Here is a 27725-nt window from a genome sequence, read left to right on the forward strand (position 1 = left end):
TTGCCAGCCAATATATCACTTATTAATGTTGCATTGTAGTACTTTTTTTAATTATTTGTATAAAAATCGGAACAAACTTCCTAATAATATTATTCAAAGTCGAACAGTGATAGTTGCATATTTTTATACAATATAATCATCCGTTGGTGTAAATAAATTCATTTGGAATGCCTTTTTAGACGTGTATATAAGTTTTCATCATTCTTTTAAAAAATCTCGGAAACGGGAATGTTTGTAAGGCGATGAATTTACCTAAGTATCATATTTTTTTTACACGTATCATGGTGCAATAACCATACTATCGAAGAGGAAATGCTAAAATACTCTTTGTTGGGACTTGCGACTGAAAAAACACTGACGTAATCGGAGGCAACTAAAAGAAAGAGTTCCGCATTTGTTAAGAGCTCGGCAAACAGAGTCACAATGAGCCACTGCGGGTCTGCGGCTACGTAATAGAAATCGTTTCTTCTACTAGTGACTAGTGTTACTTTTAATTTTCTAAAGGTCTTCGTTGGAGGAGTACAGTTAACTTCTTGAAAAAATAGGCAACAAGTATAGCTTGTATTATCTACGCAAGTCGCAAGGTGACCGAAAATTTTGTACAGCCGTCATCATTGTCGTGTCACGATTGTGCTACTATCACTATCAGTGGTACCAAGGCGTATAGAATAACTATGGATTATGGAGATATTTTACATTTTCCACACTTCAGTGACCACTGACTGTTGACCTGTTGTAACTTATACTGACTGACTTGGAATTGGGGTGCGTGGTGAGTGCCTGGAGTGGTGACCTATGGTCAGTTGGTCTGTCTGTCACAGGCTGGAATTCTAAGAATGAAAGTTCACTTATTAAAAAGCTTTCTACCCAAGCTGAAAAGCTTTCCCATTCCCACAGTGCTCTTCCAAGTTCCAGGTGAATGACTAGGTAAAGTGACTATAAATGAAAAGGTGGATCAAAAGTGGACTGTGGACAAAATAATTCAATTTTATACTACTAATAATACTAGTAGGTACATTGAATTTGTAAAAGGATTATTTAGATGTCACTTGTTTGATAGATATTTTTTATTTGTCTTTTATTTATTGGATTTTTTAAATTTTCCAGGCCTTTTATTTGTAATGATCAAGTTTCAGTCAAGTATTTAGTTAACTAGTACTGTAGTTAGTGTAGTTGTAGTACATATACCATACATGGGGGCGGGGCTTATGGGCACAACCAATCACAGCTTGAAAGCATTTCCATCAACCAATCACATCTAGAAAGCAGATAACATTACAATTCCATTATCCAACTACAGCTGGAAAGCTGAAAGGGGCTAAAATCACAATCCTATTCACCAATCACAGCTGGAATTCTGGAAAGAGATAGGATATGTAAATAATGGACTGAAAGTGTAAAGTTCCTGGCCTTTCCAAGCTTTCAGGTCCTGATTTCCAATATAGGATAAACGCCGTATATTCCGACATCATGGGTAATTCCGTCACCTCTAGACTATAGTTTTTCCTTTATATTAAGCTTTGTTTTAGTTCCATGCATTTGTTGATGGTTGAAATGGTGATGTCATACATTTGCACGTCAAACTACTGCTAAAACACTAGGTCTTGACCATCAGACTCCATCTAGCGGGAAAATATTGAGATCCAAAGAGAGACAATGCACGCTACCCAGTGAGATCATCGAAAAATGTGTCAAATTTGACAGTTGACCTTGCTCTATCAAATAGTGAATAACTGTTTGTATAGGAAGAACATTATGGTTTGTGACTTTTAAATACGTCTGTGAACATGGTGGCAGGGAATTATTGTGAGTACTTATCGGTCCACCGCCGTGCGGCGGTCTTAACCCTTTGCAAGGCCCCATGCCCTAGGCCATTGGGCCCCTCTTGCAAGTTGCAAACTTGCAATCATGGTGGCAGGGAATTAGTGTGAGTACTTATTGGTCCACCGCCATGCGGTGCAGCGGTGGTCTTAACCCTTCGCAAGGCCCCATGCCCTTGGCCCTTGGGCCCCTCTTGCAAGTTGCAAACTTTGCAATGGTCTAAACTCAACGGTTCGACCCCATGGTCTCATCACAACTCCCTTTAGAAATATGTGGAGTTTCGAAATTGATATAAATAAATCAATAAATATTTGAACTGGGAAATTCCTTAGTTACTTACGTTGGTTCCAGAATGATATCAATGATGTAGAAAATGACAATGACATCGGTTAAGTCTCAGCCATGATTCTAGCTCTGCTCAGTCCTTACACTTTTACCTCATTCTTCATGATGTTAGAACGTCGATGTTCAAATGTTGACACTACTGTCAAGTGTCAATATCACAATCAAAATTATTTCACAATCAGAAATATGTTATAATATCACAATCGAAAATATTATTCACAAATAACCATCAATTTCAATGCAAAACTTCACTGCTATGGCTTTGTTTACATATGGGATATGGCTAGCGGTGACGTCACACACAAGAACACGTGGTAGGCTGGTAGCTACATAGACTGTGAAAAAAAATGCAATATTTTGCTGCACCACAAACAAATAAATGTAAATAATTAGTAATGTAAAATGTGTTGATGGAACACTTTAAGAGACCGGACGTAAACAGAATACGATATTATATTATTAGTGAAGATACTAACAATAAAGTAGTTCATTTGATGGCTGCTGCTAGCGCTGGCATCTGAATACGGGCATGCCACCTTTGTTTAGAATTCGAACAATTCAATATCTCACTGCAACACAAGTTAATACATTTAAAAAATTAGTAATGGAAAATATGTTGCTAGAACACTTTAAGAGACTGGACCTAAACAGAATATGATATTATTATATTATTAGTGAAGATACTGACAATAAAGTAGTTCATTTCTTTGCCGCTGCTAGCACTGGCATCTGTAATATGTGAAGCTTCTATTGGTAATTTTTCTTCTATGGGTACAACTTCTATGATCAATTTGAATCATAAACATTTACCTAATGCAAGAAATTAGCAATCAATAATTCAAGGTTATTTTGTAAGTTTTGTAACAAGGGAAGACTACATTAAATACGTATTGGCAACTTATGCTAAAAAAATGCACTGAAACTGCAAACAGCTGTGACAGAAGGTGCCAGAAAGCGCCATCGATTCATTTGTCATTTTTTAATTCAAATCGCATTCAGTTCTTTGGAATAGAAGCGTAAATTTTAGTCTAAAACCTATTAAAAGTTTCTTTCTTCGTGGATTTTGATGCTGTTAACATTTAAATACTTGAAAGTATCTCTGATGCAAGAAATACTGGCTAAGTACATTTTACTTTAGAAATTAACATCAATCGAAATTACTGTTGTTCCGGGCTATGTTGGTTCTTGCGAACTGATTTTTGCATCCAGTCGCCTATATTGAAAATAAAATTGTTTAAGCAAGTATTTCTTGCATTAGAGATACTTCCAAATTTGTTAATGTTAACAGCATTATAATCGATGCAGAAACGTACATTTTTTATATAGATATTAAAAATTTAGGCTCTTTGACTTGTATACTATGGGACTATGGGTATAGGATTTCAAATGGATGCATGTGTTCAAATTCAAATACGGCCCGCCCACGGCCAGTGTCAGCTGACACAGCGAACCGCCCCTTTCTTCAGAAGCAAGAAAGCTTTTGCCGGATAAGGTTGTGTTGTTACATGATCCGATCGGTCCGTAAAGAAGTGTCAATCGGTTCAAAATGACATAAGACCAGGTTCTTTTGAATAACCTATAGAATTGCACCATGTCTGAATATATTAGGAATCCTTTAAGTATACTTGTATTTGCTGATTTCAAGTGGTAAATAAATTAATAGATGATTAAGTTGAGAAATGGATTTAGACACATGAAAACTAATTCTGTCACAACTTGAATTGGACACACACAGATCGTTCCAAGCTGTGTACAAAAATTAAAATTTGCTTAATTAAAAGCTTAATAGTTGTTAATTAAAAGCGTAATTATGTAGTGTTCAATATTCATTAGTGTTCTAATTCCAAGCCATGTTGTATTCCAATACAGCTCACACAGCAAACGGAATTCGAACACGTGGATGACAGCATTATGTATCAGTAGAATTTGAAGTGCGGATGGAATACGCCTCACCACGTGCCGAATATTGCCACACACAGTGACGGAATATAGGGATTTGGTAGGTTTCCATTCTAAAGGCTTTTAAATAAATATGGCAACATTTTGTGACATTTCGTTGTTGCTGACACGTAGTGCGGTGTTTTGAGAGTCGCATAAAGCAAACAGAACTTGAGTAACGCATACGGTTATTTTTTATAGTTTTTCATTTCTCGATGCCTCCTTAATGTGACAGAATATACTGTGTTTACTCTACTATGTGTACTAGTTGATTTATTATCCCTCTAGAATTCCACACTGGTTGGTCACGACCTCTAAATCAGTCATACACGCTGCCTAAAAACTTTTACTGGCATCAAAAAAATTAAAATATCACACTATCATGTTAACAAAAAAGTTCGAAAAATACCATACCTATTCACAGCTGTCCTAAACTCCTAACTCCCAAGAAAAAATATAAAAACTTGACAATTTCATTATGCAACATCCCAAAAAAGTAAAACAAAGTGCTAAAACAATTCGGCACAGCCGCACGGTCATCTATGTCTTCCCACCCTCCCCTCTCACAACCCTCCATTCCTCAAGACTCCACAGTCTCCACTCTTATGCTTGAAAAGTAAAAAAGTATCATCAACATATCGGCTATAAAAAACAGGTTTAAAATCAAGAGGACAATTGGCCAGCCTGTTAGTCTTGTGAAAACACATAAAAATATTAGCAAAAGTAGGACCTAGTGGTGGACCCATGCCCAAGCCATCAATTTGTCTGTAAAATTTGCCGGCAAATACAAAACACAAGTTTAAACAGATAATTCAAGAAGAGATTTAAAAAATTTGCTGTTCAAACCCATGAAAATGTCATTAATCTCTTTGAACAATGAATTGAGGCAAATATCAATAGTTTTATGGAGAGGTACCGTAAAACGGGGTAACTTAGACCGGCGGGGTAACTTAGACCACTTTTCGTTTTTTCAACAAAAACCCCCACAACTCAAAAACTATTTGACATAGAAAAATTTTGTCAATGGGCATTAAAGGCCTAATACTGAGGCTACATACCGGTAACACAATAGAAAGATTTGAAAAGTTTGCATATCTAATAGATTAAAAAATTAAAAATGTGACCCATGAAAAAAAGCTATTATTTAAAGCCTGTCAGAGTACCCCCTGTCTCTTATACACATCTAGATGTGTATAAGAGACAGGTATAGGCCCCAGAACGCTTCCTTGTGGCACGCCACTGCGCACTGATGCCCAGTCTGACACGGTTCCGTTAATACTGACACGTTGTCGTCTACCTACTAGAAAATCTCTGATCCATTGGAGTACGTTTCCCTCAATCCCCAAGGACTTCACTTTACGCAACAGCAACTCATGCAGAACACTGTCAAATGCTTTGGCAAAATCGAGGTACAATGCATCCACTGGCTCCCTTTTGTCCAACAGGCAAGTCCAATCATTCAACGTAGATAATAAGGCAGGATCTGCCGGCAATAAAACCATGTTGACAATCTGATATGAGATGGTGAGCAGTCAAGTGATCGATAATCCTATCCCTCACAACAGATTCAATCAGCTTACAAACAACACTTGTCAGACTGATTATGGTTAAGTTGCCGGGGCTGCTTTTGTCACCTTTTTTGAACAATGGTGTTACTTGAGCTTGAGAAGTTAACAAAAAATGATCAAAGCCATCCCTTATTACCCCATTTGACGGTAGAGCTCTAGCTGCAGCTGGGATGGTTCCATTTTTTCTTGAGGAAAAAATTTTAAGCCATTCAATATTAACTTTTCTTTACATATTTATATACCTCTTTACATGTATTTTTTCCACTTTTTGGCAATAAATCTTGAAGTTTTTATAGTTCTGGTGATAAATCCCCAATAATACTAGTAGCTGGGTATTAGTGATAATTTAGAACCTGAAAAGACATCATTAATCATACAACTGCCAATCTCTACATACGTACTTTTGCCAAGTGATGGTTCAGAAATTAGATTATTTCCATTTCTGAACATCATGATGTCCATCCAGGACTGTGCATTGTCAATGCAACTTGAATCACCACTGCTCTTATGTTGTCATTTGCTTGTCTTCATTAGAAATGATTTTTTTTATAAACAAAACTGAAGCACAATTTTCTTGAATTATTAAATCAGCTGCATATTAGCAGATAAAGTTTAAGTGTAGAAACTGTTAATCAAACCCTACAAATTTTAGTGTGGGCTATTTATTTGATATGGTTGTGACAACTAAAAATACATATACAAATTAATCAATAAATAATTACCTACTGCAGTAGGTATTTGCTGCAGATACAGGTGTGCTTATTACACGTGTTTATGTCACTAGAGTGTTGTATACTTATTTTGTTGTATAACAGGTATTTAATTCACAATCAATATATTTTTTTGTCATAGATATTTGCTATCAAAAGTAATTTATTCTAAGCATGCAGTGAAACTCCTTCTGACTAAATGTTTTTTTGAAGAGCCAAGTATCAATGAAGGTGTAGATAACCCGTGTGCAATCCTCGGCTGTCTCCTGTTACCGTACTTAGGGTATTTCTGGGGTGGGTGGGAGCAAGTGAAATAGATGGATGGCCATTGCTTTGCCAGAGACAACGAGTTATGCCAAATTCTGGCAATTCATTGGCTACCTGAAAACCACTTGTTTCCTTTCAACACCTCAGAGACAAAAATGTGTGTGTTTGTTTGTTTATCAAGATTTTTGAGATCGACTACCCAGGCTGTAGTGCGCTGGGTTTTACAGCATTACCCTACTTATGGGATCTTGTAGAGTTTATGCACTGTCTTTATTCTGGATTAAATTATAAGTTTATTGCCACTATATTATTGTAATCTTTTTGCAGCTTAGCACAAAAAGTCCATAATCATAAAATGTCTACTCCTGCCAGACGCCGCCTCATGCGCGATTTTAAAAGGTATGAATATTTCTGATATCTCTCTCCTTTATTAGTCAGGTTCATTTACAAATTTCATATCCATCATACTATTGTTATAATAATAATAATATTGCAGTTTCAGTGTTTATTAGGCCGTAGGCCTGTTGCCAATTCATAACATCTCTTGTCTATGAGTTCAGCTCTTTTTGTCAATTTAAAGAGGTGCTAATTATTACTAAGATTTTAAGTTTGATTAAATCAGTGATTTGTTTTAACAGTGTGATAATTCCAGATCTATTTTGTTGCTGGGAAATTTTTTGAACAGATTTCTGCTCATCATTAATGAGATGCTGGCATGCATCTAATTCATGAAGTGTTAAACTGCATCCAATCAATCAGTTTTTGCCAGTTCCAGTTCACATGTGCTCAGGTGTTTGGGATCCTGCACTATTGTCACCTGCACAGTGCACAGCCTGCCCTTCTGCAATAGTTCTATGTTCCTTTTCAAAATATTAGCAAGTTATTTCTGAGATTTCACTTGCAGGTATTGCGGTTCTTGAATTTTGAAAAGACTAGATTAGGACTAAACAAAAAGTTTACTAGTATATAGTTTCTCAATAATTCATGGTTCAAGTGGTTTTTGTTACCAATTCATGACTTGCCATACAAGGAATTCTTTTGTAATATTGACATGATTTGCAGGTTGCAGGAAGACCCGCCTGCAGGTGTGAGTGCTGCACCAACTGAGGATAACATCATGATTTGGAATGCAGTTATATTTGGGTTAGTTAATGCTGGAAATGAACCCTAGTTATTCACATCAATAACCATCATCTGTGGCATTTTTCTTCTTACTGAAGTATTTATTGAATAATAAGTATCGTGTTGAATTGTGAGTTTGTACACCTAATACCTCGTTATATACAGTGGGGGGAAATAAATATTCGTACACTTGAAAAATCGTATTTTAATGTATGTAAGTAATTTATTGTTTTGTACGAATACTTTTTTCACCCCGAAAAGTGAACATGTTGCATTGTTTTTTGCTGCATTGAGATTTAATTTCTTTTGATAGTATTTTTGAATACTATGCGTCTCTATACATAATTTAAATCACTTTTCCTGTTAAGTTTGTGTACTTACATACATTAAAATACGATTTTTCAAGTGTACGAATATTTATTTCCCCCCACTGTATTACAGAGCAATAAACAGGAATCGACAAAAAACTTTCAAGATTTTACTCTGATCAAGTCGAAATTGAATTTCAATCTAGCTATGCAGATTTTGTATTTCAATCATTATTCAAAAATCATAAAATGAAAATTAAAGGCTAAATGTGAAGTTTTTAAGGTCAGAGACTCGTTTTTAATGCATTTTTTGTTACTTTTGACTATTGGTCAATTTTGATTGTTCTAATTTGCAGACCTCATGACACTCCGTTTGAAGATGGGACCTTTAAACTAACCTTGGAATTCACTGAAGAGTATCCCAACAAACCTCCTATTGTGAAATTTGTGTCTAAAATGTTCCACCCAAATGTTTATGCGGATGGTGGCATCTGTTTGGACATCCTCCAGAATCGTTGGTCCCCCACATATGATGTTGCTGCCATTCTTACTTCAATTCAGGTGACATAGATTTGGATGAATCGAATGCTTCATATACTGACTTTTCAACCCTCCATTACACTGGAAAAATGAGTAAATTGTCCTCCTCTCCTGTTCATTTACCTCAATTTGGGAACCATTGTGGAGAAGTGTAAACATGTGTTTGTTTCCCACAGTTACTTGCAGTGGTACTAATATATGATTTTTCCGTAGTCACTGTTGGACGAGCCCAACCCGAACTCCCCAGCAAACAGCCTGGCAGCGCAGCTGTACCAAGAGAACAGGCGCGAGTATGAGAAGAGGGTAGCGGCCATTGTGGAGACGAGCTGGCTCAACTTCCAGGAGGATGATGACGCTGATCAAGACAAGAAGGACACCTAGTAAATCATTGGCTTAGGAAAAGTAGAGGGTTATGACCACCTAGGTGACAGTCATGCCATCTAGGTGTCGGTCATGCTATCTAAATAACGGTCATGCTACCTAAATAACGGCCATGCTAACTAGATGATGGTCACGCCACCTTGGAATGCGGTCCAAAATCAGGGCTGTCCATTTGACCTTTATTGGTTTTCTTGTCTTATGGACGGTTTAAACAATGTCAGTCTACATGCTAGGATTAGAGCGAACTTTTAAGTTTAGAATTTTAGCATTGCACTTGCAGTTCATTGCCGTAATAATTAGTGACTCGTGTCGTGGGTCAAGTCAGATCATCGTCGTGTTGTGTGGATCATTTACGAGACTTCTCTCACCATAGAGTATTCTGTTCAATAAATGTCATTTAAGCAATCGTTGATGTTAGTGCACTGCCAGTATTGACCTAAATCGTGGAGGTGACTGAATCTACAGTGACAGCTACGTGAATAATTTGACTCTTGAATTACTAGCACAGTTAGTATTCGTCTCTGAATACAAAGATTAGCAGAAGTGTGTTTATCAATTATAAGCGCTTTATATTATTTCTAAGCGTTTCAGTAAAGTTACTCCTTGTAGAACAGAGGTTATGACAGGCCATCTCTTCTTTCGTAATGTGTGAAATTTCCGTTGTAGATCAAAACATAATTTACCACGTCTGTAAACTCTGTTTTATAGCGTTCTTCTGTATTTTTCTCTGATCAACCTTGGCCGCTGTTATTATTTGAATTTCAAAGTATCCAACAGGAATCTTAGTTAAGTACTTAATTGGTTTACTGGTAATGTTCAGGTTTCTCTTGTGTTGTTGGGTTTGCCTTACCTTTCTTGGTTTATAGTCTCAATAACTTGATCCTCATTGGTGTCGTCTAATGAAGTGCAGAATGCACATCTTCATTAAATCATTAATTTTATTTTACCATCTTGTATTCATAGATAATTTTTATTTGACTTCTAGCGAAATTAAGGAATGAGCATTTCATTAGTTACATTCATGTGTACTGTATCTAAAATCCCAATTTATATCTTAAGTCAAATTATATGAAAAGAAGTGGGGTAAACAGCTGTTATATATACCTGCATGTTTGACTTTCATGGAGTCCCTGGCTGTGACAGCCATCAGCGGTGGCACATAATAATCATTAGCGTTAACTTGAAGAATTGTTAAAAAAACAGGCCCAGCACTTTTCATCCAGGCAAATGACGTTGAAACAATGGTAAGTATGAGTCGACTATGTTGAAACTACGTTTGATCAAATTTAATTCAACATCTACAGCCTGGTGCAAAGGTGTTTTTTTTTTCTTGGTCCAACCGTGTCAGGATGTTCTTCATATTGGTGAGTGAGAGAAAAAGGATCGCTGTGCGGACAATGACGGACTTATTCTTCCAAATGTGACCGCAAATTGATACTTAGATCGAACACCGAACATTGGTTTCTCAGCACGTTGCAAATCAATAACTGCTGTTGCTGCACCCTTGATTTTCTCGGCCATGCTTGTTTGTAATTAATAAATTGAGTTCGTAAAAAGAAAACCTGTACGAGCATCTCATTATCTGTTTCGCTTTGTGATCCGAGCATCTTATTGCGTAGTGGAAACCAACTTCGATACCTCGAGCCTCCTCGAAATTTCTTATGCAATGGAATTAACTACTACTCCAATTCTTATGCAATAGACAATACGAAAGGGTAATAATTCTGTTGTTGAAGATACGTGTACTGGCGTTGACGAAGCAATCTTAGTGACCTAAGCCTTTAAATAAAAGAGTTATGATGAATGACAGAATAGGAAGTGAGGAAACTTATCCACGTAATCGACCGTGCTTGGAAATGGGTAAATATTTTTTTGGAATAACTAACCGAAGACTCGTAAACGAAAATGAGTTTTCTTAAAAATTAACTCGGAAAGCAATGCGTCACTGAAACTGATATCGCAGAACGTCACGGAAAGATGAATTTTTCAACTTCAATGAAACGCATTGGAGAGAAAAAGTGCGATGTACCATGCATTAATTACCTGAACATGAACATGGAGTTATCCCAAGCAAATCGATATCAGTCCCTTATGCGACCAATTCAAGAGATCCCTCAAGCAATCAATATTAATTTCTTCATATCGACAGAAAAACTTATGTGGTACTTAAACAATACGAGGATGCGTGAAATCCTATGAGGATCTCGTCTATTTTTACAGTTTTATTACTTTAATGCAACGCTAAATAATACTGTGCAAGAGTTAAACGCAGTTCGGACGCGTGCTTAACTTGATGCCTGCAACCAAGCATTGCTGCATTACAGACTTGACTCTGCCCTGTGAAACAATGTTCAGAAAATAACTAACATCGAAATAATCTCGCAGCTGCTGCATTAGTATAAGATCAAGTCACATTTTAATGCGATAGTACAATCTCGACAACCATCAAGCAATGTGGGAAGAAATATAGTAAAGAACCCCATACAACTAAATCAAATCTTTTACCTAACCAAAACCGTTGACTGTCATAAGTTACATAAATGAAATATTTGAACATCGGACTTAAACATACAGTAGGGAAGATACCAAGCTAAAGGAGGCTTAAAATATTTCCGTAATAATGGAAATGAGATAAAAAGTTATTCTGCGTCGGAAGATGTGAATTATGCACAAAAGTGTGTACAAGAGATAAATGCTCATTGTGACACGTTAAATAGAATGAAGTGAAAGCTCATTTTGAGCGACACTACTAAGTTCTTGCGAGTGGAGTGCATCAAATTTACCAAGGAAATGATGAGCGTCAAGATAACCGAACGTAGCTGCCATCACGTGTGAAACAGATGGAATTGCTGCATCAATAATTTCCATCATACACATGAATTAGAAGAAAAATGAACCAATGCAATGATTGTGGGACCTTCAAACAGCTGTAACGTCCATTGATAAAACCATCGTAACAATTCGTTAACTCTTGTTGGTACGTGCAATGCAGTCGTTCTCAAAGCGTTCGCCCGTTTAGTCCAAAATAACGTGCCACATTGCGCTTGTTACTTCTTTCACAAATATTTATACCATTGGATTTTTCAAGGTCGACCCTCCACTGTCGTTGATATAGGTAGGCAATTTCTACAGGCTGTAACTCATCCACTCAGTCAAGGTACCACTGACCTTGAAGTCATTCATCGTGTGAACGGGTACAAGTTGGCCACCAAAATATCACTTTTTACTTTACTTACGTCCCGAGTACTTAATCCTTAGTTGTGACCGGTGAATTATCAACAACGAAAACATTGACGGATAACAGAACAACTTATGGTCTTGAAAACGAACAAGCTTGGAAGCACTAACTATAAATGCATAGAATTCATCGGTAGCAACCAGGATTTCTAGTTAAAATGCATCCTAACCGAAGTTAGCAAGTTGCAAAATAACACTTGACAGAGAACACGTATAGTGACATCCTTTGAAAGCTGGAAACTCAACATTACCGTTCATTTTTTAGCAAAAGTTAAACATATACATAAACTACAAAAGTTGTAGGAATATTAGACGTGAGACGTAAGACCCCAGTAACAGTTCTTGCAGGCGGTGGGTACAGGCAAAACCTAAACCATGCAATCCTTATAAATACATGGAAATTCATTCTTTCGACGTTAAAGCCAAAAAGTATGGTTGAATAAATAATTTTTACATTTGTTTTCGATTTTTTACATGGTTGCAAATCGCACTAAATAAATTAATACAATGTTTATTGCAAAAATATTGATTTAGTGTCAAACTAGAATTAGGTAGATAAATGAGAATAAACTAAGTGCCATATAAATGAATATAATCGTGTTTTTAACATACCTTATTGATAACTGGTTACTTCGGGGATTAAAGGAAAAAAATCTACATAATCTTTGTTGACCGGACATCGTAATTTGCAAATACTGTTCGTCCTGCACCAGAACGTGTCAGGGCACAAGTTTTGTATGATGCGGTGGGCGAATGAAGGAGTCGTGATAACGTAGCCACTAACACAAGCCGGGGTTAGCAAGAAGGAATTTATTGAGCGATCATTTCTAGCGAATATTTCAAAGGTCTCATAGGAGATCACTTTCACAATAACGAGGTGATGATACAGCTAACGAAAATTTCATGGAGCGAGCAGCGTTTGGAGTGCAATACCAACGATATGCCCACATAATTTGGGCCAAATTTAACAACTTCTTAAGCTAACGTAATGCAGCCTCCAGTGCGCATACATCGTAATATTCGGGAGAATTTATGATTCTCTGTTCAACGTTCGAACAATACAGGTTAGTTGGCAAATCCTCTGGTCACTTTTAGGAAAAAAGTAGAGCACTCAAATAACACACACATTAACGGCGTTACGACATACACATTTATATACATCCAAAGTTGAAGTAGTATGATATTATTCATAAGAGTTAAAACTTGCAGCTGAAGGTTTAAACGTGCTGCCAAAAAAAAAACTGATCTAGTTCGCGCCGAAGGCACAACAAAGCTAAGATCAGTGACTTGATACCATTTTCATAAGAGTAAAACTTCCCGATGATCAATGCACAAACGTTCAAGTTCTGTGAAAAGTTCATAATGTTAAACTAGTTCACTTTTAGCACTAAACGGGATAGAATATTCACAGAGCTCACAAATTGACATGATAATCAAGTTCAAGTCGCTGAAACTTAGCAGCTAGAATCGCTAACATATTAAACTCAAGACTAATCATTAGGTGAACAGACATATCATAAAATATAACATATTTAACGGCTGCAGTCGAAATCCCAACGAAAAACGTGATGCGAAACTTTATGAGATACGCAAATAAATTTGACAAGATGGAAAATGTACTCTTAGCGAGAAAGAAATCATTAGAGATAATAAATTGGAATCAATTAGAAAAATTTTTCAAACTTACGATTAAGTACAAGCGAGAGATGATTTCCTAATGAATGTAGCAGTAGCAAATAGTAACGACTTCATTCTCATACAACAGATATGATCATTTCCAAACAATCTCACGAGGTAATCTCATTGAACTATTGCAAACACCGAATTCATGTTTAATTGATATATTAAAAACTATAAAAGAACTAAAGACCAATAAGCGAAGACTGCAAGTAGATTCGTACTCGTATATCATCAACTCCTCTTAATGTCATTTTGTTCATGCGCCATCCTTGCCTAAGAATTAAAAGGTCGTGATTTCTCTTCATGGAAAATCAGTCTTCTTAGGGAAACAGGGGTGATTATTTCTATTTTATTCGACCAAAATGAAAACTAGTTTCTAGCCACAAACGAATACAGTTTCGGTTGTCATCAGATAAAAAAATGGAAATTGATTTGGGTGCAGAGAAGAATCTCATACAGACATTAGCTGAGGAATGCATGTTACTGAACTCAACGGAATAGATCTAGTTTCAGACGGAATAGAAATAGAACACAACATATTCTACTGGATTCAAACAAAAATTCGACAGTAACTAGTATAAAATTTCGCGCGGAATTTAAATGGCGTCGGCGGGGCTGGAGAACTCAGAGAGCGCCTTGATGGCGGAGACGCCTTTCTTTGAGGCACCCTTGCGCACCTTGGCGCGCACGTCTTCGGACTTCTCTCGGCGCACCAAAGGCTTCTTCTCAGGGGCCTTCATCTTCCACACCACGATGGGCGACTGCGCGAAAAATAATTAATATGATAAAGTGATCCAGTTACTCTGGGTAACTGCACAAAAAAATCAATGTGATAGACAGATCATGTGACAATGGATGACTGCATCCTAAATAAATGCACTTTAGAACCCACATCCGCAGCTGTAGTCGAAGCCACATCTGGTAGAAGACTGCACACATGAAACTGGATTCTGAACTCAAGATCACCATTAAGACTGCAGCATCAACATGATATCAACACACCTTATTCCATTTTGATAATTTGCTCTTGAAACACTGACACTTGAATATTTCAACAGTTTTTTTTAAACGTGTCAACCTTGGTCCACTGGTTTTCAACTTGGCTACAATGTAGCGAAGCACTGAATCATTCTCAAGTCAACCTGACACGGTAACAACTACTAGCCTGTGTTCTGAATAAACTTAATAATATATTTTTGGATGAGGTTCACTCACGGCAATCATGTCCCTCTGATGGCGAGGGTACTTGGTGGAGGCGACGTAGGAGCATTTGACCGTCAGCACCACGGCGTTCATGAGGTTCTTCGCGGCCTGGATCAGCGACGTGGCGGAGTCCAGCTGGTAGACGACAATATTTGAGTGAGTAGGTATTGGAAATTACAAGTGCAGCCATGAATATAAATAAGAGAGCAGCCTTGAATTCACGTAGGACAGCAGTCGTTAATGAAAGTAGAAAAGCGCCAATGAAAAACACAAGACAACCTTCTCATTTGTGCAGCCGCCACACTTACCCCAGACACAATAAGCTCGCCGGAGATGTTCTGAACATCAGCCTTGACTTTAGAAGTGATGTTGAGCTGGTGGCAGTAGAGGGCGATGCGGTCGAGGTAAGCCAACATGTCGTCTTTGGTCCGGGACTCCGGACATTGGTCCGCAATCTGCCGAGCCAGTTTGTCCAGCTTGGTGCCCGCCTCACTGATCTTCTTAGCTGCGCTGATCACATCCATCGTGATCTTCAGGTTACCGCGACCTCTGCCACGGAAAAAATATTGTCTGAATTTATACTATTGGAGAGAATGTGAATAATACTACAATTTATTGTAGGAGACTACAGCCAAATATCTTAGGAAGAATGTGAATTAACGTAACTTCAATTCTAAGAAAGTACTAATTATTTATGCCTAGCTTTAGATTTTTTAGGAATGAAATATATTCTAGACTACCTACAGTCTACATGTAGCGCTCAAGCATCATTTGCTAAATCAACTATTGAAGGAAGATAAGTGATGTTTCCTCCGACTCAAGCATAGCGATTAGTGTTTATGTTAGGATTGTGTAAACTGAAATTATGTCCGGAGTTGGATGAAATGATGAAAGAAGCGATTGAGATGAACAAATATTATGAATAAGCGAGGCCAACACACCGCGTGAAGTCCGTCATCTCCATCATAATCATGCACATGTGCTTGGCCAGAACGATGATGTCGTTGCCCGTGTCGTCCCACTTGGCCACTTCTTGGTCGAACTTGGCTTTCTCCAGCCGGAAGTTCTCAACCTGCTCAGTGAATGATGAGAGTATTAGTAATAATTCATTTAGAGAAACTATGGCTTTGTTTCAATAAAATAGCATTTTTTAGCGGGGACCTTGTTTCATAACTGACCATAATCCTAATGAAATTGTTAACAGAAATGTATCCCAAGTTGCGTTGCCTCTTTTTGGCAATTCAAGTTTTAATTTCCACGGTGTAAATTGTCGCACCAAGCCGTTATATGTGTACGATTGAATAATCAAACTAAATTTGGAGCTGTTCTCCAAACTGTTTTCTTAGAAAATGCAGCGATTTTTCTTTGCAATTATTTATTTATTTTCAATTTTGCAGTTCAATTCTCGGATAAAAATGTTATTTCAAGTCAAATGAAGCAACGTATTCACCTTTCAACTTAATATTAACAATTTAGAACCACTTTCCTTTGGTAACACGTTCACAAAGGTTCCTGATGGCCACTGACTCACCTGCGTGGCGATCTTCTCCTTGTCCTCCTCACTGAGGTTCCTCATGGCGTCGCGAGCGGTGGTGATGCCACTAACGCCAGGGTACTCGTCGATGGTCGTGTCCACCGTGTGGGCAGATGCTGCACATATATACTCAGCGTTTTTATCCAAACGAATAATCGTATTTTGCAGATTTTTCACGGTAACGAGATATAATTATCGAATAACGGGGTAATTATTTCACACGTTAGAGTTGTAACTCCGGAGCATATTCATCATATACATGAACGCTCATGTTAATATTTTAATTTATGTCACGTACATTTCATAGTATGCAGTACACGACAATCAACATACACTTGCTCCTCATCTCGAGGGCGTGGTACTCGTCCATGAGCACGTCGTCAGGGTCGAGCTCGTCGTCAGCTTTGTTCATGAGGACGGCCATGCGGATCTCCCTGACGCCGTCGTAGACGAGGTGCGACGCGTCCACGAACTCGTTCTCGTCGACGTCCTTGCCGCGCCCACCGCCCCCCACGCCTGACGTCAGGCCCTCCACCGCCACGTCCACGCGCTGGGCGAAGTTCGGGAGCACTGCACACGCAAGCCGAGTTACATATAGATTAAGAAATAAATATTTAATACGAGTTATAGGCTGATTTCTAGTTATTAAGAGGCCAGCTGATTTTTCAACAAAGGACAGCGGCACTTCACATAAAAACTGACGCTACAAACAAAGTAAAATCTGACTACCTATTATAGCAGGAAAAACTTGTGTCAGCCAAGACCTCATGAGGACAATATGATGTTAAATATCTGGTAAACCCCAAACACTCAAGCATGCGGTCAAACAAAAAGTATTGGACACGAATGGTTCATAATAAAGATGGTACGAATTTAAATTTGATCGTACAAAGATGGTACAAAGCAAAGAAGGAATTCATCTACCATCAGTCATCAACATATAACCAAGTCTTTCATTAATAACAAATCTGAAGATGAAAAGCAAAGCATCTGAAACTTATTACGGTTTATGCATTAACTTATTTTTTGGTGATAGACTAGTCACAAAACCTATCAAATATGTAAGTATCGCAGACAAAATGGTCAGAAGCTTATCATGGTTCTTTAACTATGTTAGTAAGGGATACTTCACTACGACATAACTATGTTAGTCATTGACATTTCATACTATGACTCAACTAAGTTATTATAAGAGACAAATTGAGCAGGAGCTTACCCTGATCCCTGAGGACCTTGACAGCCTCCAGGACCCTGTCGGTGTAGACGCAGGGTTCGTAGTTGTCCATCTCAGCAGCGACGACGTGACACACGCGTGAGGAGCGGCCACGTATGGCCCCGGCGATGCGGTCCAGCGTGTCAGGGTCGCCTTCATTGATGGCTCGAACGCAGGTCTTCACGTCCTCCAGGATATGAGATTCTGGAAAAATAATATATATTAAAAACATGGGATAAACACTCGCTAAACTGAATCATCCAGGATATGAGACTGGAAAAATGAGATATAATAATAACATGGGATAAACACTTGCTACACTGAATTAAAGATAGAATTCAAGTTAACGGTCCTTTTGGACGCAGATTCTTTGCAAAATATTGTAATGATACATATGAACAACATTCGATGAACTCTTGCTGCACAGAATTAATAATAGAATATAAGTTGACATCATTTGGATGTGGGCCTTTTGAAAAAAAAATACAGAGGCAATATATTGGTTAAACTCTTGTTACGATTAAACTGTAGTTGACCTCCTACCAGAAGTGCAAATCTAGGTAAAATCATGGAACGCACAATAAAACAGATAATAGATGACCTCTAGCCATGCTGTATTAGTTTGCACTTTTACATACTAATAGACATCATCGCTGATACACCATCGTGAGCAACACACAAAATGACGGAATAACACATGAAACAACATTTCAACGTAGAAGGTTCTATTATAGAAAAAATTCCAAGATAAAAGTAACCACAACTTGATTGCTTGAAGATCGTGTGACGCCATTGAATTCTCTGGGTCGGTATTCTTGTTCTGGGCAAATTTGCATTGAATCAAACTAAAGTGCATAACATTGCAAGTAATGATTAACATAACATTTCTGCGATAATATCTCACCAGACACGGCGAGGAAGTCATCAATGGTGGTTATGTCGTCAACAGCATCCGTAAGGATGCGCACCTGATGCTCCCAGGCCGCCTTGAACGCGTCCATGTTCTCTGCCGTCACCTGGGCAAGTAACGTAACAAGTTAATACACAATTACAGCACATTTTGGATATCTTATAATTTAAAGTAATGTTAGTGCATGATGATAATTTGTAGCAACGAGAGCACAACCTCCAACTGATGTCCATTAATAATATTATTTTATCTTTGATTTCTCTTAACCTTTCCATTTTAATGTAACATTTTTGAACATCACAATCCCGAGTTCGCCTCCATGTCTGTGATCAATATTGCCAGCAGATGTCCATTAAGAGGGCCTTGCTGTCAAGTTTAATTGTCGCTCAAAGGTGCTCAATCACATTCTTCTTGGCAATAATGAACTACGTACTATGCATTCTCTTGCTATGTTATTTATGTGGTTCATAATTACATCACCTTGCTCTTGAGCCGAGTAGAAAGCACCTTGCTACCTAAATATATTCATATTTATAAATCTGAAGGAGTTGTCACCTTGCAAACATTTTCATGATATCTATAATTTTGAAGTAGGTATTTATAACCTCGCTATCATTATTCATGATGTCAATAGATAATTCTGTGGCCCTTATCACCTTGCTCTTGGGTCTGGCAGCGAGGATGCGGGCGGCGTTGATGACCTGCGGGCAGAGCTGCTCGATGTGGGCGGACGCGAAGCGCACCATCTTGACGCCGTCTTCGTTGTTGCTCATCGTGCACGCCAAGTTAGCGACCTCGACGAGCTTGTTCGCGTGCTCCGTAAACACCTGGACAATAGTGAACATACAGTGAATATCTGGTGGACAAATACAGTGAACACCTGGTGAACAGTGAACACCTGGTGAACAGTGAACACCTGGTGAACAATGAACACCTGGTGAACAATGAACACCTGGTGAACAGTGAACACCTGGTGAACAGTGAACACCTGGTGAACAGTGAACACCTGGTGAACAGTGAACACCTGGTGAACAATGATCACCTGGTGAACAGTGAACACATGGTGAACAGTGAACACCTGGTGAACACTGAACACCTGGTCTGATGAACACCATAAGTGAACACAGAGGAAAATTAGAGTGAACTCCAAGTGGACAATACTTGCTGTTACTTCACTATAGGCGAGTAAACAACAGCTGGATGATTTGAGACAACAACCACGCTGGATAATCCCTAGAACCATTATCCGGAATCCCTAGAACCCTAATCCAGCAACAGCCGGATAATCCCTATAGAACCATTAACTCCCAATTAACTAAAGAAATCTTTAGTGCTGGTGGGAATATTCAATAGGTGAAGATGTTCAATAAAATATTGGAACACCTATCACATGTTTTCGACCTGCTTGCTCACACTTCAACACCAATACAAAACCCTTTGACTTGATATATGTGAAATACTAAAAGGTTTCCCATCAATTTCAAAATGAACTAACATCAAAAGTTCCATGTATGTGTACTCAACTACTATTTTGGCGAAAATTATGCTGAACTCTCTTCGTTACTGATTCTGAAATACTTGCAAAAGCTGAATATTAAGCATTCAATTTTTTTATATAATTTAATTCACTAAGATTTATTTTACCTGAGCATACTCGTCGACCTCTTTCTCATTGCCTGAACGAGCAGCTTCTACCAGCACCAGCAGAGGGACGTTTGTCTCCAGGAAGCTAAAACAACAAATAAATGAATATCATAAACATTTTTCATGGTGATAATTTATTTGTGATCATCATATTTGACTGGGATGAAGCTTACTTAGATCCAATACTAATATCATTTCAAAGCTTTGATAAAATAAATTAAAATGTATCATCCTCGCTCAATTCAATTGAATAATAAATATCAATGTAATTAAAGTTAGATGAACGCACAACAAGGTAGCCAATCTGACTCAAATTTTATTTAGAAAAAAGACTTCACATTGACCTGGCAAAAAGGAGGCCTATTCCCAGAAGTGGTTTCACATTAACCTGTCAAAAACTTGTACGCCACACGAAAATACTTCACACCAGCAGCTACACGCACCTGTCAGAGACGTGGTCTACCATAGGATCAGCCATCACACCCACCTGTCAGAGACGTGGTCTACGACAGCCTTGCGGAGCTGACGCCGCAGATCTTTGGTCTTGCCAAACATGTGTTCAATGGCTTTGTCAAGGCCCTCACTTGGCTGTTTGCGGCCCATCTGCAAACACGACAACACTCATTCTGAGAGCTCTTTGTTATGAAATTCATTGTAAAGTGTAAACAAAACTCAGCCTAATACACAAAGGTAAAAAAACAAACAGCATGAAAAACAAGCTAGGACAATTAATGGATTGAAGAGTTGACTTCTATTAGAATTTTCACCTACAGATGGCGGATATATTTGGTATTGGTAGAAAACTTTGTGAATATATTCAAGGACAGTCACTGCGGAAAAAAATTTTCTTAATAAGTTTTAAAAAATTATCTAGTAGTCAAAATTTCAAACCAATCCACGAGTTCTAATACATAAATTGATGCAGACTGAATGGGCCAGATTTTCAATTCACTCTAAGATTTCCACATGGAGAATGCACTTAACGCTATGCACATATTTTTCAATATAAATAACATTCCAATAAATTCACCCAAACCCCTACAAAATCCAAAATAAAGTGAAATGAATATAAGCAATGAAATAGAATGCACTACATACATTATCCATGTACTGGGTAAGCAGGTCCTGCAGAGCCTGCCTCACAGCATTGCACTCCTCCACTATCTTCAGCCGCCTGTCGTCCCTCGTGCAGAAGGAGTCTGCCATCAGCGCTGCTCCGCTGATGATGCTCTCTAGGCGCTCCTCCAGCGAAGGCCGTGTCCGTACTTCGTTGTATGTCACGGGGTCCATGTTAATACGCTCCTGAGGGGCGATATTATTATCAGTATTATGAATATGAATACAAGAAGCATAGTAAATGGCAAAGTAATTTGGCACGTATGTACTACGTTTTACGTTTCCTCAATGAGCATAGTATTATCCATATGAACACATGAAGTGTTAATGTTTGGCATCTCATGTTTCATGGTGGCCATATTGACACTTTCATTCACATTGATACGCTACTGAGGGAGCATATTATTATCCATATGAACAAATGAGGGCACTTGGTAATGCAAATGTACTGGGCACTGGAAGTCCAAAAAGTGGCGTGACGGATGAAACGTAGACATTTAGGATGACTGCACATAGATGCCCTGATAAAAAACTATATTTTTTAAAGATCAAAACAAATTTAACAATGCCATTTGTAATGTAAGTCACACTTTGATAAAAAGATGCAATATAAGTGTTAAAAAACCCAATTAGTTGGGTTTTTTAGTTGTATTCTATAATACACACCATAAACACTGAATTGAGATGATGACTGAATAATTAATCTCACTAAGAAAACGTTATAGGAACGAATGCACCAAACAATTTCAAAAAAACTAAAATAGTTGCATAAGAAATAAATATTAATCATAGTCTACATTAAAAGCAATAATAATCATTAGGAATAGACACGTTTTAGCCTAATTTTACAACCACAATTATGACAAATTCAATGAATGAACACATTGAACAGCAACATCAGAACTAACATCAAAGTCGTCGAGAGCAGAAGCAAGTTCCCCTGGCCCCTCATAGGGCATCTGAGAGTCTCCAGTAGAGCGGCCCTGCGCCACGTCGCTGATGGTCGCCACTGCCTCACACACTTGCTTCACCACGAAGTCTCGGTTGGCCTTAGCTGCTGCCAGCTCAGGGTGTCGGACATATGCCTGCAATGAAGCATATGTGAGGTACTATTTGAAACATACATGAGGCATATGTGAGGTTTATTTGAAGCATACATGAGGCATACATCACATGGCAGTAGTCAGAGCTACCTTCTCTAACCGAGATAGAAGGATCACCTTAGAAGCAGTGAGGAGCATCATGGAGTTTTTCTTAAGGACGGCTCGTGCAGAGGCAAGATCATCCCTCAGTCTTGGGTCTTTAAGCTCCCCTTGCCGCTTGGCGGCTCGGTTCACCAGCTCTGAAGTGTTCTTGCCAAACACTCGGAAGTTGTCTACCAGCTCTGACTGGCTAGACGCGTTCTTGACTTTCTCAATGTCATCTTCCACCTGGTGAATGATAAAATTATTAAGCAAGTTCAAAATGTTAAGGAGCTCACAAAATTTGGTACAAATTTTCTCCTCTCCTCTAGTGTCAATTCCTGCTGCATTAATCAGGACCGTTGACTCTACCTAATAATTAATTCTACAAAATCCTACAATGCCCGATCGTGAGCAGCATGTTGCTGGTCCTGGCCAGTGAATAGCTCTTCATCATGTGGATGTAAACTAGGTATATAATCCCTCATTGCTTATGGACGAAAACATTTTATCTTGATGTAAATTCAGTTTAAACTCAAACAATTAAAACCAAGAAAAAATAATCAATGAATTTGTATGAACTGAGGCTAGAATCTATTCAGTGTGATAAGATTGTTAACACTAATTTTAATCTTTATACATTTCCTCCTGGTGAGCTGGATTTGAAAATTTCATTCACCAGATGGTCTGTAATGATTCCAATCATATTTTGAGTAATTCATTATTTACAATACCCACCATCTGTAATCCTTTAAGTAGCCTGTGGACATCAACCATGTCAGCAAGAATTAGCAGCCGCGTCACAGCGCTGAGGAGGTTACGAGCTGCCCTCACCAAGCTGCTGCGCTTGGCACTGCTGCACGGGTCCTCAGCAAACTCACGAGCTCCTACTGACATCACTTCACCTGAAATTACAATTTTGTCCATCAAAAATGTAAGCAGCAATTAGCACATTCATTTCCTACTTTTCACAGGAATAGGTTATCATACATCCATGATGAAATGATGACTGCTCTAAAAGCAGTTCATGCTTTGCCTAACAGTATAGTTGGAATTTTTATGTATGTTAAAAATATTTCTATCATGTAAAAAAATTTTTCACAAGCTAAAAATCAATTAGAAGACAGTAGAATTTATAATACAAGAAATAGAACCTAGAATTCAAAAACACAAATCTTCACTCATCCATCAATGAAGAGTAGGACAAAAGCAGTAGGACCAATCCATAAATTTTTATATAGCATACATATCAGAGTCAATAAGCATACCAGTTTTGCGAACTTCCTCAACGGCAGCCAGCATTTCCACTTTGATATCAGGATTTTTGAAGGCAATTTCCTCGCCCCGCTGGATGAAGTTGGCAGTTGCTGCCTCTACAGCTGCTACAAGCACATGGGCTCGCTTGCTGCGTCCTTTTTTCTTATGTGATGGACCTTTTGTGTTCACCAGAGTTGTAACCTACAACCCAAGAAGACCATATTACTGGGTTACGAGGATACTAGGTATATCACATTAAGACCATTTTTTAGTGACATTAGGTATTATTAAGTTACAAGAAGACAATAGGTAATGAAATGACAACACTGTTCATGCCAAGTAGGAGAGAACATCAAAAGCTAGACATATTCAAGCACCAACTACTAATTTTTAAAACTTTAGAAATATAGTACCTACTGTAATGCAATGCCTCATTTATATACTAAAATGTTCAAATAACAAAGAATTTATCTTGAATCTAGTAAATATAGGTATATACATGTACAAATTCAGGTTAAATTTATTAGGTCAACAATGAGTGAACTTCATAGAATAATACTAAATAATTCTTCATATATATCTACCTATCTTCTTTAAAATTTACATATTGAAAAACCATTAATTTTTCGGAACCACTCTGTGTACAAAGAAAAAATTGATATTTCCTATACTGTTCATGCTTTGTAGGAATGAATTCATGATATAGAGAAAATATTTGTAATTATTAGGCTTGGCAAATAAGCAGTTATATATAAACACTGTTCATTGACAGAACAATATTAAACAAACCAAAAACATCTATGCATAGAAGGTAAAATACAGAACAATCAAGCAATGATATTTCTAAACCTGTACATTCTTACAATAAACCTCCTGCATTTTAGATAAATGATAAACAAACAAAGTTGATACACTCAATAAATAAATAAATAACTTAAGGTGATGGTGATGGATGCAAAATTAAATTTGTGTTTGAAGAAAGTGCCCTTATAAATAGTGGCAAAATATATAACCAATCTTTGTGCTTCTCTCAGAAACAAAAGGTTCCTTAAAGCAAATAACTTACAAGTTGATGGCTTTCACATTGTAAGATTTTAAAATTTTAATGAAAGGCATGGCTTGTTGTCACAAGAAAAAATAAATGAGTAAATAAGATACCTAAGTTACTATTTAATTTGATACTGCAGGAAAGGATTTTCTTACTTATATTATTCTTTTCTTGTACTCTGAACAATTAACTCAGGATTGCTGGTGATGAAGGGGCAGTAATTTCAGCTCTGAAATTCATTCCTTGAAAAGTTCTTAAGAAAATCTAATCAGCAGTCAAGATAATTTGGAAATCTAAAAAAGTGTACCATTTTTATTTTTTTGGATAATACTCAAGTACCTACGTACATATCTTATTGCTGGGTCATGATGATTGTGGCCTATATACATTTCTATTGCAAAAATTTATTAGTGTTAGATGATGTATGATGAATATTTACTGCTGGTAGAATCAAACCTGTACAAGAAGTGGCTCCAAAGTTTTCTCAACAGATCTTGTTGTGATTTTAAGGTCATTCAAGTTCCATTTGAACTCAAAGCCTTGAGCGGCACTGGCATCTTCTGCCACAAACTGCTGCTGGTTTTCCATACTTAGCAAGCAGCAAAGGCAGGCTATTCAATGCTAGTCAACTAGCAGTAACAAAAGAAAAGGGTGCAATATGCCCTGAAAAATGCAAAATGAGCAACCAAAAAAAAAAAAAAATTCAAGTGATAAAAGTAAGACAAGTGCTACAAAAATATTCAGTAGGAAGATGCCTTCAAGTAATAAAATTTGATGCATATAACTAGTTTATCATCCAATTTACCAAAAATTCCAGAACAACAAGACCACACAATTGGTGTTTTAATAAAGAATAAGCAATGAGAATAAAGCATACAATATATATATATTCCAAGGATTCTGGACTGAAGTGAGTAATGGCTTTTATACAAAGGTTAGATGTCTGATATTCACTCAGGGTAACACATATACATAAAAGAGTAACAATATCAATTTTGATTTTGAAAAGGAAGGCACCTTTCATGACAAAAATTACCATGAGGAATTGGTATCCACTAAAGTTTATTCAATGTTGCATTGAATTTTCAATAGAATGGAAGTAAGGTAGACAGTGAGGATGGAGAAACATTAGTACGTATGCAGAAAAATGCAGTAGCTGTCATGAATGACTTCAAAGAATTTATTACAGCATTGACCTTTGAATGCTTTTGGCATGGACAGGAAAATTGGAGCTGATATAATATTGTGAGCAGGTATAATTGATGTGTTTATCACAGTCAAGAAAGTTGAGTGGCAATTTTTGTTAGACAAGGTGCCTATTTAATGAAGAAGCAGCACAATATATATTGTAAGGCCACTAATTTGCTTACAGCATACAAAATGAAAAGACTGATGCTGAAACAAATTCCTTTTGGACCTTCACATATACGGTACAGAATTTAATTCATGGCCCATTTACAATAGAAATAAATAACACACACACAAGCTTCATCTAAATATCTAAGAAAAAAAGAAGAAGTGCAACACCTAGATGAAGCTTAAAAATAATAACTTGCAGAACATTAGTAAAAAAATAAGTGCAGCTGGAGTGAAGCTACAAACCTGGAGCACCAATGGCTCCAAAGTTCTCTCCACCGACATGGTGCGAATTTCCAGGTTTTTAGGATCCCATTTGAGCACAACAGGAGCACCAGGTGCTCCCACACCATACAGGTCATGAGTCATGTTGAGTAACACCAAATCCTGAAATCCTGGAATGCTGTGGAAAGCAGAATTATCTGGAAGAAAATAGTCTTGTGTTACTATAATAAGCAAAATAGTGAGAGTATTGTCAAAGGAGGTCTTCAAATTAACCCTTCAATGGTTGCGTGCTAAAAAATAATGAAATTGGTAACACAGCATACAGGCAGGCGTATGTTAGGCCATTTATAAATTGACACGAAAAATGTCTGGGCATTGATCATAGTTTACTTGATTAAGAATCCTACCAATAAGTTCTTTTTCTTATATATAATTAGCAAAAACTATTAACAAACTCTAGCTTAAAAAAATAATAATATAAACATGAATGCTAAAAAGCACTAGCATTTGCTGACATTGCTCCAAAATTTGAGCAGACTGCCTAGTGCTTAGCATTCATTTCCATTCAAAAAGAAAAATAGTTATGAAGATTCTGCCATTTCAGCAGCCATAAACAGTCAAATAAAAACATTTCAAGCTAATAATCATCACTAGTATTGCACAATGAAATTATTCTGGATGAATGAAATTATTATGTCCAAAATTTGTTGGCATGAAATACGTAATAACCTAACCACACATAACTGGCACTCGTGTGCTTTAGGTATTTTGTACCAAAAATCTAATTGCTCCTGTCACATATTTAGGTTCTTTACAAAGCCTCACAGCTTCATGATATACTAATACCATTATTTAAACTTAAAATTACAAAAAATGTAAATTTAATCCTTCTGTTTGATCTTCTCTGGATCAATCCCTGAAAATAATAAAATTCTAACTCAACCCCTTTGTAAGTGACAGGACTTCTTGGTCCCAAGCCACTAGGTATGAATAGTATTGATGACATTAAATTTATCCAAACAAAAGAGTTAATCCAGTTCATTTGTAATTACATAATAGGATTTAATATTATATTTTTCATCTCCACAATATACAAAATCTACACAAAATGAGTCTGTGAT

General features: G+C 37.4%; 2 protein-coding genes across 3 annotated transcripts; one reads left to right on the forward strand and one right to left on the reverse strand.

The window, feature by feature from the left end:
* The first annotated feature begins 6811 nt into the window (after window positions 1-6811).
* On the forward strand, window positions 6812-10565 carry LOC108681387 (ubiquitin-conjugating enzyme E2 A). The gene is made up of 4 exons (XM_018170409.2): window positions 6812-7048; window positions 7712-7792; window positions 8436-8640; window positions 8833-10565. The coding sequence occupies exons 1-4, from the start codon at window positions 7005-7007 to the stop codon at window positions 8998-9000; spliced, it is 498 nt and encodes a 165-aa protein (XP_018025898.1). The 5' UTR covers window positions 6812-7004; the 3' UTR covers window positions 9001-10565.
* Window positions 10566-14366: 3801 nt separating this feature from the next.
* LOC108681370 (catenin alpha) lies at window positions 14367-27066 on the reverse strand. Of its 2 annotated transcripts, none has more exons than XM_018170398.2 (17): window positions 26626-27066; window positions 23987-24176; window positions 23457-23623; window positions 22758-22967; window positions 22446-22622; window positions 21520-21723; window positions 20909-21024; window positions 20422-20506; window positions 19434-19604; window positions 18772-18883; window positions 17871-18071; window positions 16988-17224; window positions 16652-16770; window positions 16062-16192; window positions 15429-15669; window positions 15133-15255; window positions 14367-14678 (listed from the first exon to the last, which is right to left on the reverse strand). In XM_018170398.2, the coding sequence occupies exons 1-17, from the start codon at window positions 26746-26748 to the stop codon at window positions 14514-14516; spliced, it is 2772 nt and encodes a 923-aa protein (XP_018025887.1). In that variant the 5' UTR covers window positions 26749-27066; the 3' UTR covers window positions 14367-14513. The 2 variants fall into 2 exon arrangements, with proteins under 2 accessions (XP_018025887.1, XP_018025879.1); XM_018170390.2 differs by lacking the exon at window positions 26626-27066 and adding an exon at window positions 25480-25733.
* Between the last annotated feature and the right edge of the window lie 659 nt (window positions 27067-27725).

Source organism: Hyalella azteca, unplaced genomic scaffold, assembly GCF_000764305.2.
Source record: "Hyalella azteca isolate HAZT.00-mixed unplaced genomic scaffold, Hazt_2.0.2 contig10842, whole genome shotgun sequence".
In the NCBI taxonomy this organism is placed as follows: domain Eukaryota; kingdom Metazoa; phylum Arthropoda; class Malacostraca; order Amphipoda; family Hyalellidae; genus Hyalella; species Hyalella azteca.